This window comes from Babylonia areolata, chromosome 30 (genome assembly GCF_041734735.1).
Source record: "Babylonia areolata isolate BAREFJ2019XMU chromosome 30, ASM4173473v1, whole genome shotgun sequence".
In the NCBI taxonomy this organism is placed as follows: domain Eukaryota; kingdom Metazoa; phylum Mollusca; class Gastropoda; order Neogastropoda; family Buccinidae; genus Babylonia; species Babylonia areolata.
The window spans coordinates 23,988,875-24,001,374 of NC_134905.1; the positions used below are offsets into that span (position 1 = coordinate 23,988,875).

A 12,500-nucleotide genomic window follows, 5' to 3' on the forward strand; every position below is an offset into this window, starting at 1 on the left:
GTACATAGTACCAGCAGCAAATCTTACAATGCTTCAAAGCGGACTTTCGTCAGCTATTCTATAATTGAAGAAGAAAAAATATGTTCTCTCAAAATCAAAACTATGCAATATATTCAAATGGCACAGTCTGAAAAAAAGTACAAAATACAGAGAAGACTACTTAATATGCAAATCTGCAATCTCACAATGATATATACATGAAAATCGCAAGATATTCCGTATTTTAAAAAGTTCTCAGTGAAGGATAATCAAAAGTCAATAGGCCAGATCACCAAAGAGACTTTGATGTATTTTTCGGTGTGTGTGTGTGTGCGCGTTGGTGGTTCTTTGCGTGTGTGTTTGTGTGTTTGCTTGCATGTGCGTGTGTGTGTGTGTGTGTGTGTGTGTGTGTGTGTGTGTGTGTGTGTGTGTGTGTGTGCGTGTGTGTGTGTGTGTGTGTGTGTGTGTGTGTGTGTTCTTGAGTTTGAGATGTATACTTTTAACTAAAACGTAACAAAATATGCACGTGTCCATGTTAGCCTTATCTTGGAAGGCAGGTTGGTTGGTATTGAGTAATAAAATAAAAAAATATTCACGCAGCATCTGCCTGTCTGTTTCTCTCTATCTCTCTCTCTCTCTCGCTTTCTGTCTGTCTGTCTGTCTGTCTGTCTCTTTCTCTTTCTGTCTTTTGCTCAGTCTATCCCTGTCTCTTTCTCTGTGCCGATGTTCTTTTTCCTCATGAAGTATTGGTCCAGTGGTAGCGTGTCCACCTAGAAAACGAAATCGAAATCGAAATCGAAACTTTTTTTATTGAGGGAAAAGGAATAGGCACTTATCGGCCTGTTTTCATCCTACCCTCGTAAAGAAAACGTATAAACTAATCTAGGAAATACAAGACTGAAAAAAGAAGGAAAAAACCCACTTTGCATGGCAACAACAACAAGAACAATAAATGGCATAGAAAATACACAGTTCCCCACAAAATAACATTGCTTTTGCGTGAAGGACAGAGGGAAGAAGAAGGTAAGAGAGGAAGAGATACGAGGAAGGAAAGAGAGGAAAACTGTTGAGAGAGAGAGAGAGAAAGAGAGAGAGAGAGAGAGTGAGAGAGAGGAAGAGAGGGAGGAGGGAAGAAAAGAGGAAGGGAGGAAAGGAGATAGACAATAGATAAGGATATTGAGAATACATCATTTGTTTATCAGTCTCAGTAATTTCAAGGATTCATAGAAATTAGCTCTGACATTAGATGTTTATGATATAGTCTTTTGAAGACACTGAGACTGGAGTGAAACAGAGCGCACTGGTTTGAATCCCAGCAAAGTCGCCAGTATTTTCTCCCCATCCACTAGACCTTGAGTGGTGGTCTGGACGCTAGTCATTCGGATGAGACGATAAACTGATGTCCCGTGTGCAGCAAGCATTTAGCGCACGTGAAAGAACCCACAGCAACAACAGGGTTGTCCATGGTAAAAATTCTTTAGAAAAATCCACTTAGATATGATAACAGATAAAATGGATGGGTTGCAGTTCATCAGTATATAAAAAAAAAATAGATCGCAGAAAATTGTATAAAATTCGGTGGTTTGAAAATAATACGTTAAAAGGTAAAGGGACCATTCATTCGTCTAAACACAAGCACGAATGGTCTGGACATATAAACAGTACAATTCTTGATACCACTGAAATGAGCACAAATCATCAAAGAATACCTCTGCAAAAAAAACATAAAGGACTATTCATTTGAGCACAAGCATGATCTGGACATATAAACAGCATAATTCTTCATACCACTCAAAAATGAGCAAAACTGATAAAAAAATAAAATAAAATAAAAAGCTCTGCACATAACTTAGGACCACTCATATGAGCACAAAGGTCTTAAAATAAACCGTACAAAACGTAGCCCCACACAGAACTGAACGTACAGTATCTCAAGACAGCCTGAACCTTTCCACTGAGTCCTTTCTTTAATGATATCAGAGTTAAGTAGTAGGAGAGAGATTCTTTTTTTTAAATCATGATTCAGTTACGCAATCAGTCAATCAAAAGACAGAAAAAGCAGTCCACGCAACCAGTCAACGTACTTCAGAATGGATTGAAACAGTTCACTCACTGACTCGTCGTCAGAATTGTGGTATTCTTTGTCAACATTCGCCTCTTCAGTATAAGAGCCTTCCGCTTGCAATATTTTGATGGTGGTAATTGGGGTGAAACGCTGTTAACGTCGTCTCTTTCGCCGTTCGTCACGTATGGAGAGAGTTAAGAAAAAAACAGTAAGGGCATGGAACCAGAAAGAGATACACTTGGAAGTTTCATTTAAGCTTTGGCCCAAGGGAGTGGGGTGGGTAGGGGTTGGGGAGAAGGGTGGCGTTTAAATCTAAGATGATAATGAATCCGGAAAAGATAGTTTTTAACGTTCCCGTACAAAAAAAACAAGAGAGGCAAGGCCTTCAAGACTCACTTGTGATACACTTTTTTTTTTTTAATCCAAGCTTTTTATGTATTGAGTATAATTTCAAACTGTAATGTTTAAGATGAGAAAGATCAGTTTAAAGCAAATTAACTCCCCTAGCATTAATTAGAGAGTAATTTCCCTTCTTTACTATCTGCACCAAAACGTTTGCAAAAAATAAATAAAACTTCCATGCTTAGCAAAAGAAGTTCCTGTTTGAACAAAAAATGATAATAACGAATGCTCTTGTTCTTGGGTCAGAACATCAGATCAAAGTGCCAAGTTTAGAGAATACAAAAAATATAAATATAACAGTAAATGCAGTTTGCATATAATTAGGCTTCATTTTGTGTGTGTGTGTGTGTGTGTGCTCATCCCAGAGGTGCAATATTGTTTTAAACAATATGACTGGAAAGAACTGAATTTTTCCGATTTTTATGCCTAATTTGGTGTCAACTGACAAAGTATTTGCAGAGAAAATGTCAATGTTAAAGTTTACCACAGACACACACACACACACATACACACAGACAACCGAACACTGAGTTAAAACATAGACTCACTTTGTTTACACAAGTGAGTCAAAAATTCTCTTCGCCTGTGCCCTCGACAGAAAGCCTCAGCACTGGTCATTTCTGTACTGACTGCGCACTCGCTGGAAACAGCAGCACTACTGCCCGCCAAGAGAGAGTCCCCGTTCCCGTCACCACTTTCCCGTTCTGCTCGTCTTTTCTTCCCCAACTTTCTTCTCCTTGCTCTGCAAGCGGAGTGATGGCCTAGAGGTAACGCGTCCGCCTAGTAGGAAGCGAGAGAATCTGAGCGCGCTGGTTCGAATCACGGCTCAGCCGCCGATAATTTTTCCCCCTTCCACTAGACCTTGAGTGGTGGTCTGGACGCTAGTCATTCGGATGAGACGATAAACCGAGGTCTCGTGTGCAGCATGCACTTAGCGCACGTAAAAGAACCCACGGCAACAAAAGGGTTGTTCTTGGCAAAATTCATAAAAGAAAAATCCACTGCGACTGGAAAAAAACATATAAAACTGCACGCAGGAAAAAAAATATTTTAATGGGTGGCCGTAGTGTATCGACGCGCTCTCCCTGGAAAGAGCAGCCCGAATTTCACACACAGAAATCTGTTGTGGTAAAAAGAAATACAAATACAAATGCAGAGAATCCAAATTCCCGGCATAAGCGTTCTCCTTTCCGTCTGAAGGGTTGGTGGTCACAGTAGTAGTAGCAGCCGTCTTCATGTTGTCTGCAATCCCAAAGACATTTTTGTCTCTACGTTGGCTCCGGAAGCGGTGGTTGGTATAATCATCATTGCCTTTTTCGGCTGTCTACGTCTTGTCGACAGTTCCGTTCCGATTGTCGTCTGCTGCTTCGTTCGTGGCAGAAGCGATGACGTCACTGCCTCGTTCTGTGTTCAGCAGCTGACGTACGCATGCGTAGAGGAATTCGTATTGTTCCTGTGGAGAAAAAAACAAAATGGAGATGTGGGTAGGAATGGGCTGATGGATTTGCGGGAGTGGGTGTGTGTGTTTGTGTGTGCACGTAACCAGTAGCTTCTGTGTGTGCTGGCTTTATTCCCCCCACACACACACCCCCAAAAAAAAAAATGTGTGTGTGTGTGTGTGTGTGTGTGTGTCTGTGTGTTTGTGTCTGTGTGTCTGTGTGTATCTGTCTTTCTATGTGTGTACATGTGTGTGTCTCTGTGTGTGCGTGAGTGAATGAGTGCGCGAGTGTGAGTCTGTCTCTTTGTCTGTCTCTGTGTGTCTGTGTCCGTATGTGTGTACGTATGTGTGTGTGTGTGTGTGTGTGTGTGTGTGTGCGCGCGTGCGTGCGCCAGTTTGTGTGTGTATGAATAAACAAAACAAACAAAAATGAGATCAAAAACAAACAAAATAACCACGCGCACTCACCACACTGATAATATTCTCTCGCCGTGGTACGCGCATGTGCGCAGTGACGTAATTGACAGCCACGTGACCTTCAGTGCGGAGCTGCTCTACCACTGCTGCAGCGACAATGACCAATCCGCTTCTTGTGTGACCGTCTCTGCGGGGTTACAGAAAGGGGTGGAAATTGAGGGATACGTAATTGTGTGTGTGTGTGTGTGTGTGTGTGTGTGTGTGTGTGTGTGTGTGTGTGTATGTGTGGAGAAAGAGAGAGAGAAAGACAGAGGCAGAGAGACAGATATATATATATATATATATATATATATATATATATATATATATATATATATACAGAGAGAGAGAGAGAGAGAGAGAGAGATGTATAATCATATATATTGAGACAGAGAAAAATACACACACACACACACACATGCACACACGCACACACATACCTACATGGACAAAAAGACACACACACACACACACACACACACACACACACACACACACACACACACACACTACCTGCAGTGAACCACCACGGGACGATCGCTGTGATCAGTGACATGGTTCACCAAGTCCAACATCATCGACACTGAGGGTGGGGTTGACCGAGACTGGGCCCACGCGCTGCACGTGATGTGCGTCACTTCCTGTGAGTCTGCGTCACCGGAGTCCCCCGTATGTATCTATGCAACAACATTTAAAAAAAAAACAAAAAAAAAAAAAACTAATCGTTCGTATAAGACTTGATATGTTGAATGACTGTAATTTTCTCGTATTGTTTTTGGTTCTGTTTTACACTACATATGACTTTCTCTTGTTGAGATGATAATGTATTCTGCATTCTGCATTCTGATACGACATGAAATAAATCGGTTTTCAGTAACTTGACATTCTGAGACTTTTATAGTGTTTGTATATTTTGGAATTATGATTATTATCTCTTTAAAAAGCAGGTCTTAATTCTCAAATATCAAAGGTTTGAACAGCATTTTGATTTGATCGGGGTGGAAACAGGTTGTAATCAATTGCACACTGTCTGCCACCTGGGGAATCAGCGCAAATTATACTCTCTCTCTCTCTCTCTCTCTCTCTCTCTCTCTCTCTCTCTCTCTTTGTCTCTCTCTGTCTGTGTGTCTGTCTTTCTTCGAGCAAACATGCAACCTGGTCAGTGTGTTGATGTATATCTCTCTGTCTCTGTCTCTCTCTGTCTCTGTCTCTCTCTTCGAGCAAACATGCAACCTGGTCAGTGTGTTGATGTATGATCTCTCTCTGTCTCTGTCTCTCTCTGTCTCTGTCTCTCTTTTCGAGCATACATGCAACCTGGTCAGTGTGTTGATGTATGATCTCTCTGTCTCTGTCTCTCTCTGTCTCTCTTTTCGAGCAAACATGCAACCTGGCCAGCGTGTTGATGTATCATCATCTCTCTGTCTCTGTCTCTCTCGCTCTTCGAGCGAACACACATACAAGCTGGCCAGTGTGTTAATGTATGATCGAATAACAGTTTACAGAAAACGACTATTAACAACAAGAAGATCGTGAAACACTAATGACATATCCCACTATCAGATATCTGTAAATCATCTCATTCCCACGCAGGCGGTATCTAAAATTCGAATCCGACGACTCACCGCAAGATGCGCAGGAAAGGAAACGCGCATCTTCCTGACCGTGATGCCTTGCGCCTCGCGCATGCTCTGAAGCGTCACTGTGTAGGGGTCTGTTTCCAGGTAGGAATCATCGGAGTCTGGGCAATACTGGAACGTCGCGTCCTGAAAATACGAAGTAGTTACTTTCTCAATATTTTGTCGTACTCCACACCAGAATACAAGACAAGCTGTATGAGAAAAGTGTATCATCTCTTAAAAAACATTTTTTTAAAGAAGAAGAAATTATCAACACATCTGCTGACAAAGGTGACATAGTAATTGAATAGAACAGCGCAGTCAACATCAAATCAGATCATCAATTGACAAAATTAATTCAAAGAGAGTCAATGCCTTAATACTGTGGCTAATTAACATTGCGGTTTCATGTGTGTCACCGTCATTTTATCTATTATATTCATTTTTATCTCTCTTTTTTTTCTTTTTTTTTCTTTTTTTTGTATCTATTTCAATTTATTCATCTTTTGATAACTTATCCATTTATTTGATCATGTATCTTTTTTCCCCTCTAGGTCTAACTTCTAAGCACGTTGGGTTACGCTGCTGGTCAGGCATCTGCTTAGCAGATGTAGTGTAGCGTATATGGATTTGTCTGAACGCTCCTTGAGTTACTGAAAAGAACTGATCTGAACGGACGTGTGGGGAGCTGTAGTGTAGTGCTGAAGGCACCCATCACCGGCATTCTGGCGGTTGTAAGAGACTGGGTTTGTGGGGGTCTCGTATCAATAAAGCTCTGCGCATACAAAGTCCACCTGGAAAAGTTACATGTCTGTCGCACACAAAGCTCACCTGAAAATGTTACATGTCTGTCACACACACACAAAGCTCACCTGGAAACGTTACATGTTTGTCGCACACAAAGCTCACCTGGAAACGTTACATGTCTGTCGCACACACAAAGCTCACCTGGAAACGTTACATGTCTGGTGCACACAAAGCTCACCTGGAAATGTTACATGTCTGGTGCACACAAATCCCACCTGGAAACGTTACATGTCTGTCACACACTCAAAGCTCACCTGAAAATGTTACATGTCTGTCGCACACACAAAGCTCACCTGAAAATGTTACATGTCTGTCACACACACAAAGCTCACCTGGAAACGTTACATGTCTGTCGCACACAAAGCTCACCTGAAAATGTTACATGTCTGTCGCACACACAAAGCTCACCTGAAAATGTTACATGTCTGTCGCACACACAAAGCTCACCTGAAAATGTTACATGTCTGTCACACACACAAAGCTCACCTGAAAATGTTACACGTCTGTCGCACACACAAAGCTCACCTGGAAACTTTACATGTCTGTCTCACACACAAAGCTCACCTGGAAACGTTACATGTCTGTCGCACACAAAGCTCACCAGGAAACGTTACATGTTTGTCGCACACATAGTCCACCTGAAAATGTTACATGTCTGTCACACACAAAGCTCACCTGAAAATGTTACACGTCTGTCGCACACACAAAGCTCAACTGAAAATGTTACATGTCTGTCTGTGTGTGTATATGTCCGTTCGTTCGTTCTTTTGCTTAACGTCTGCCCACATTTGTGATTTTATCTATGTGTTTGTAAAGCGCTTAGACCTTGGTCTCCGACCGAGGGTAGGCGCTGTATATAAGTATCTATGTGTTTGTAAAGTACCTAGAGCTTGGACTCCGACTGAGGACAGGCGCTGTATATAAGTATCTATGTGTTTGTAAAGCGCCATTACCTTGGTCTCGGACCGAGGATAGGCGCTGTATATAAGTATCTATGTGTTTGTAAAGCGCCATTACCTTGGTCTCGGACCGAGGATAGGCGCTGTATATAAGTATCTATGTGTTTGTAAAGCGCTTAGACCTTGGTCTCCGACCGAGGATAGGCGCTGTATATAAGTATCTATGTGTTTGTAAAGCACCTAGAGCTTGGACTCCGACCGAGGATAGGCGCTGTATATAAGCATCAATGTGTTTGTAAAGCGGGTAGGCGCTGTATATAAGTATCGAGATCACAAAAAAGGGTGAGCGAGGGGGAGTGGGGGGTGGGCAGGGTGGGAAGATGACAGTGCTTCCATCCCCACCTGCTGTGTGTCCAGGCTGACGACACAGGAGACACGGTGCTGGACCAGCGTGGACAAGAAGTGGACAGCCCCCTCGCCGTCCGTAGGACTGTGGGTCTGGATGTAGGCCTGGGTCAGCCGGCAGTTCTGTGCACACACACACACACACGTGCACGCGCGCGCGCGCGTACACACACACACATGAACATGTAAACATGAATACACACACACACACAAACATGAATACATACCCACGCGTGCACGCACACATGCACGCGAACACACACGCACACGCATATACGCATACGGACACACACACACACACAGACACACACACACACACATGAATACATACGCACGCGTGCACGCACACATGCACGCGAACACCACACACACACGCATATACGCATACGGACACACACACACACACACACACACACACACACATGAATACATACGCACGCGCGCACGCACACATGCACGCGAACACACACACACGCATATACGCATACGGACATGCATACACACACACACACACACACACACACACACACACACACACACACATATACGGACCCTCGCATGCACAGATGTACGCGAACAAACAGACACACGCATACGCGTATACTGACACGCATACGCACACACACACACGCGCGCGCGCGCGCACGCACGCATGCATTCGGGCACACACACACACACACACTCACACACACACACACACACACACACACACACACACATATACATATATATATATATATATATATATATATATATGTAGTGGTGGAGAGGGAGAGAGAGAGATGTATAATCTGAGCGCGCTGGTTCGAATCATGGCTCAGCCGCCGATATTTTCTCCCCCTCCACTAGACCTTGAGTGGTGGTCTGGATGCTAGTCATTCAACTGAGACGATAAACCGAGGTCCCGTGTGCAGCATGCATTTAGCGCACGTAAAAGAACCCACAGCAACAATAGGGTTGTTCCTGGAAAAATTCTGTAGAAATATCCACTTAGACAGGAACAACAAATAAAACTGCACGCAGGAAAAAAATACAAAAAAGGGTGGGGCTGTAGTGTAGCGACGCGCTCTCCCAGGGGAGAGCAGCCCGAATTTCACACAGAGAAATCTGTTGTGATGAAAAGAAATACAAATGCAAATACAAATATATATATATATATATATATCTCACTAACACGAGCGTTGATTATCATATGTACGCAAATATAATTATATTCTTTGTACGAAAAACGAACATGGAACCAAACAAATACACCTGTTGCACTGTGTATGTAGCCTTTGTTTCTTTGTTTTTTATGCTGTTACATCTTTTTTTAACTTTTTTAAACGTTCCCAAAAAGAGAAGGAAAACATTCGAAATGTACAACAACAACAAAAACAGCATTACAATCATAGCCATCATATCATGAGCCTTACACACACACACACACACACACACACACACACACACACACACACACACACACACACACAGATGTGCATAGATAAACGTGTGTGTGTATTTATAGCATGAAAACATAGCTGCCAGCTGATGGCTGCTCAGTATTACCAGAAGAATTCTTCCTGTTGCATTGTTTATCCAGTACAGCTTGATCTCATGCTTTGGCAGAAATGCGGATTTGAACCCGAACTCACCGAGAGAAACACGGCATTGATGTAGGCGGGGCCCCTCTGGCTGTCCGACACGCTCTGAATGTTCACTCGATGGATGTCTCCTGCTCGTTAAGAAAAAATATATATACATACATAGTGGAGTGATGGCCTGGAGGTAACGCGTCCGCCCAGGAAGCGAGAGAATCTGAGCGCACTGGTTCGAATCCCGGCACAGTTGCCAGTATTTTCTCCCCTCCACTAAGACCTTGAGTGGTGGTCGGGACGCTAGTCATTCGGATGAGACGATAAAGCGAGGTCCCGTGTGCAGCATGCACTTAGCGCATGTAAAAGAACCCACGGCAACAAAAGGGATGTCCCTGGCAAAATTCTGTTGAAAAATCAACTTCGATAAGAAAGCAAATTATAAAAAAAAACTGCAGGCAGGAAAAAAATTTAATGGGTGCTGCTCTCATTGAAGCGACGCGCTCTCCCTGGGGAGAGCAGCCTGAATTTCACACAGAGAAATCTGTTGTGATAAAACGAGTAATACAATACAATACAACACAATACATATATACACAGAAAGAGACAGAGAAAGAGAGAGAATCAGATTCAGATGATCTATTCATTTAAGGCCAAAGCTCGGTATGAACAGGGGGCGATAACAGAGTTTAACATGTGCTGCAACAACTATGTAAACACTACAAGCATAACCAGACACCACAATAATTAGGATACAAGTGTTTCTCTCAGATGAAGTGCTCTAAAAAAAATAAAAATAAAAAAGCAAACAAAAAAAGCAAAAAACAAAGCTATACTGCACATAGTTTCATTATCAGTCGATGACATCAATAATCATAATCTAAACAGACATGGATATGTGTAATATTTCTTCGAAATGAATTTTAAGAAGAAGAAGCTTATGATGATAATTACGTTGATGATGATGATGATGATAACTGACTGACTGGCTGAGTGCTAGTGATGAACCAACCAATTCATTTAACTGCTCATTCGGTCATTACTTAAATTCATTCGAGGGTCGGTCAGCAAATTGATTGATCGTCGGTTGATTAACTGACAGATGAACTGACTGGTGCGAGACGAAAGAAACGAGGCACATGCATACAATGGACAGAACTCAGAGCTCAAAACGTTGTTTATTCAAGGACAGACAGACAGACAGACAGAGATGGCTGTCTAAACAGATAAGGCTACGTTCACACTAAAAAGTTTAGCCAAGTTTCTGACAGCCATTTGCCATCAGCCTGACACAGCAACACACTTCAGTCACACGCAGACAGATTCTGTCAACTACGGCGCCCTCCAGACGGAAGAAACGAAAAGTATTATTGGGATCCACGCTTCCGGTATCATTGAAGAGTTCCGTCCCTTGAACCAGCCATCATCTGTCCCGTCTGTGTGCTCGCGACAAATCAAACAGCAGCTATCTGGAGACGGATGGTGGCCAGTGTGTCAACACTTACCGCCAAAATACATGGCGGGAAAGTACAAAAATGACATGCGCACAATTCTGGAACAACTGCTGTCAGCAAGTGGCTGGGATGAGGGTGAACAAATCCAAAGTTGAGCTGTCTCAACAGGCTGTGAGGAAGACAGGTTTGTGCATTTTGGCTGCAATTTTTTTTTATAAAGATTATAAAGCATTTTGCCTTCTGTTAGTTCATCTCAGTTCCAACTTCATGAATACGAACCATGCCTTCACAAACGCACACATAGCATGTCTGCACACGTCCACACACACACACACACGCACACACCAATGCACACTCACACACACACACACAAACACACACACACACACACACACACACACACACACACGGGTACACACACACTCACGGAAGCATGCAGTACACACATGCACTCACACACAACAGAGGCATACACGCATGTACACACACACACACACGCACACACCACCTACCCACCCACCCAACACACTGACACACACACAGACACACACACACACACACACACACACACAGACTCACACACACAGACACACACACACACACACACACACACACTCTCACACACACACACACACACACACACACACACACACACACACACACTCACACAGACACACACACACACACACACACACACACACACCAAAACGAAACCAACGAAAGCTCCCCACGATGACAAAGAAACACAATGAAGGGAGATCACTCACTTGGCAGGCCCACTATTTCCGGTGGTGTATATTCATCAGTGTCTCCATTCTTCACTGGTCCGAGGCACATCTGCAGTTGCTGAAATCAATTGATTGATCAATCAATCAGTAATTCAAATCAATGGTGACCCAAAACGATCGATGATCTATAGGCTGAGTATTCAATCTGCTGAAATGGACCCAGACACAGGCGCTTGTGCTGAAATCAATTAGTCAATGTACTTAATATCGGTGGGGTGATGAGCTGGCTGGTCAAACAGTCAGCCAGTCAACGGTCGATAGCTTTTTGCATGCACAACAGCTAAACTCGCATGTCTTCTTCTTCTTCTTCTGCGTTCGTGGGCTGCAACTCCCACGTTCACTCGTATGCACACGAGTGGGCTTTTACGTGTATGACCGTTTTTACCCCGCCATGTAAGCAGCCATACTCCGTTTTCGGGGGTGTGCATGCTGGGTATGTTCTTGTTTCCATAACCCACGGAACGCTGACATGGATTACAGGATCTTTAACGTGCGTATTTTGATCTTCTGCTTGCATATACACACGAAGGGGGTTCAGGCACTAGCAGGTCTGCACATAATGTTGACCTGGGAGATCGTAAAAATCTCCACCCTTCACCCACCAGACGCCGTCACCG

General features: G+C 43.2%; 1 protein-coding gene across 1 annotated transcript in view; it reads right to left on the reverse strand.

The window, feature by feature from the left end:
- Positions 1-12,500, reverse strand: part of LOC143275381 (uncharacterized) — a 56,066-nt gene that overhangs the window by 235 nt on the left and 43,331 nt on the right. Inside the window, exons 24-30 of the mRNA XM_076579448.1 lie at positions 11,863-11,941; positions 9,702-9,781; positions 8,065-8,190; positions 5,963-6,103; positions 4,854-5,017; positions 4,353-4,488; positions 1-3,899 (exon numbers count right to left, since the gene is read on the reverse strand). The exon at positions 1-3,899 is cut by the window's left edge and continues 235 nt beyond it. Of these exons, the coding sequence (XP_076435563.1) occupies positions 3,771-3,899; positions 4,353-4,488; positions 4,854-5,017; positions 5,963-6,103; positions 8,065-8,190; positions 9,702-9,781; positions 11,863-11,941 (855 nt within the window). The 3' untranslated portion in view covers positions 1-3,770. The remainder of the gene's footprint in view (positions 3,900-4,352; positions 4,489-4,853; positions 5,018-5,962; positions 6,104-8,064; positions 8,191-9,701; positions 9,782-11,862; positions 11,942-12,500) is intronic.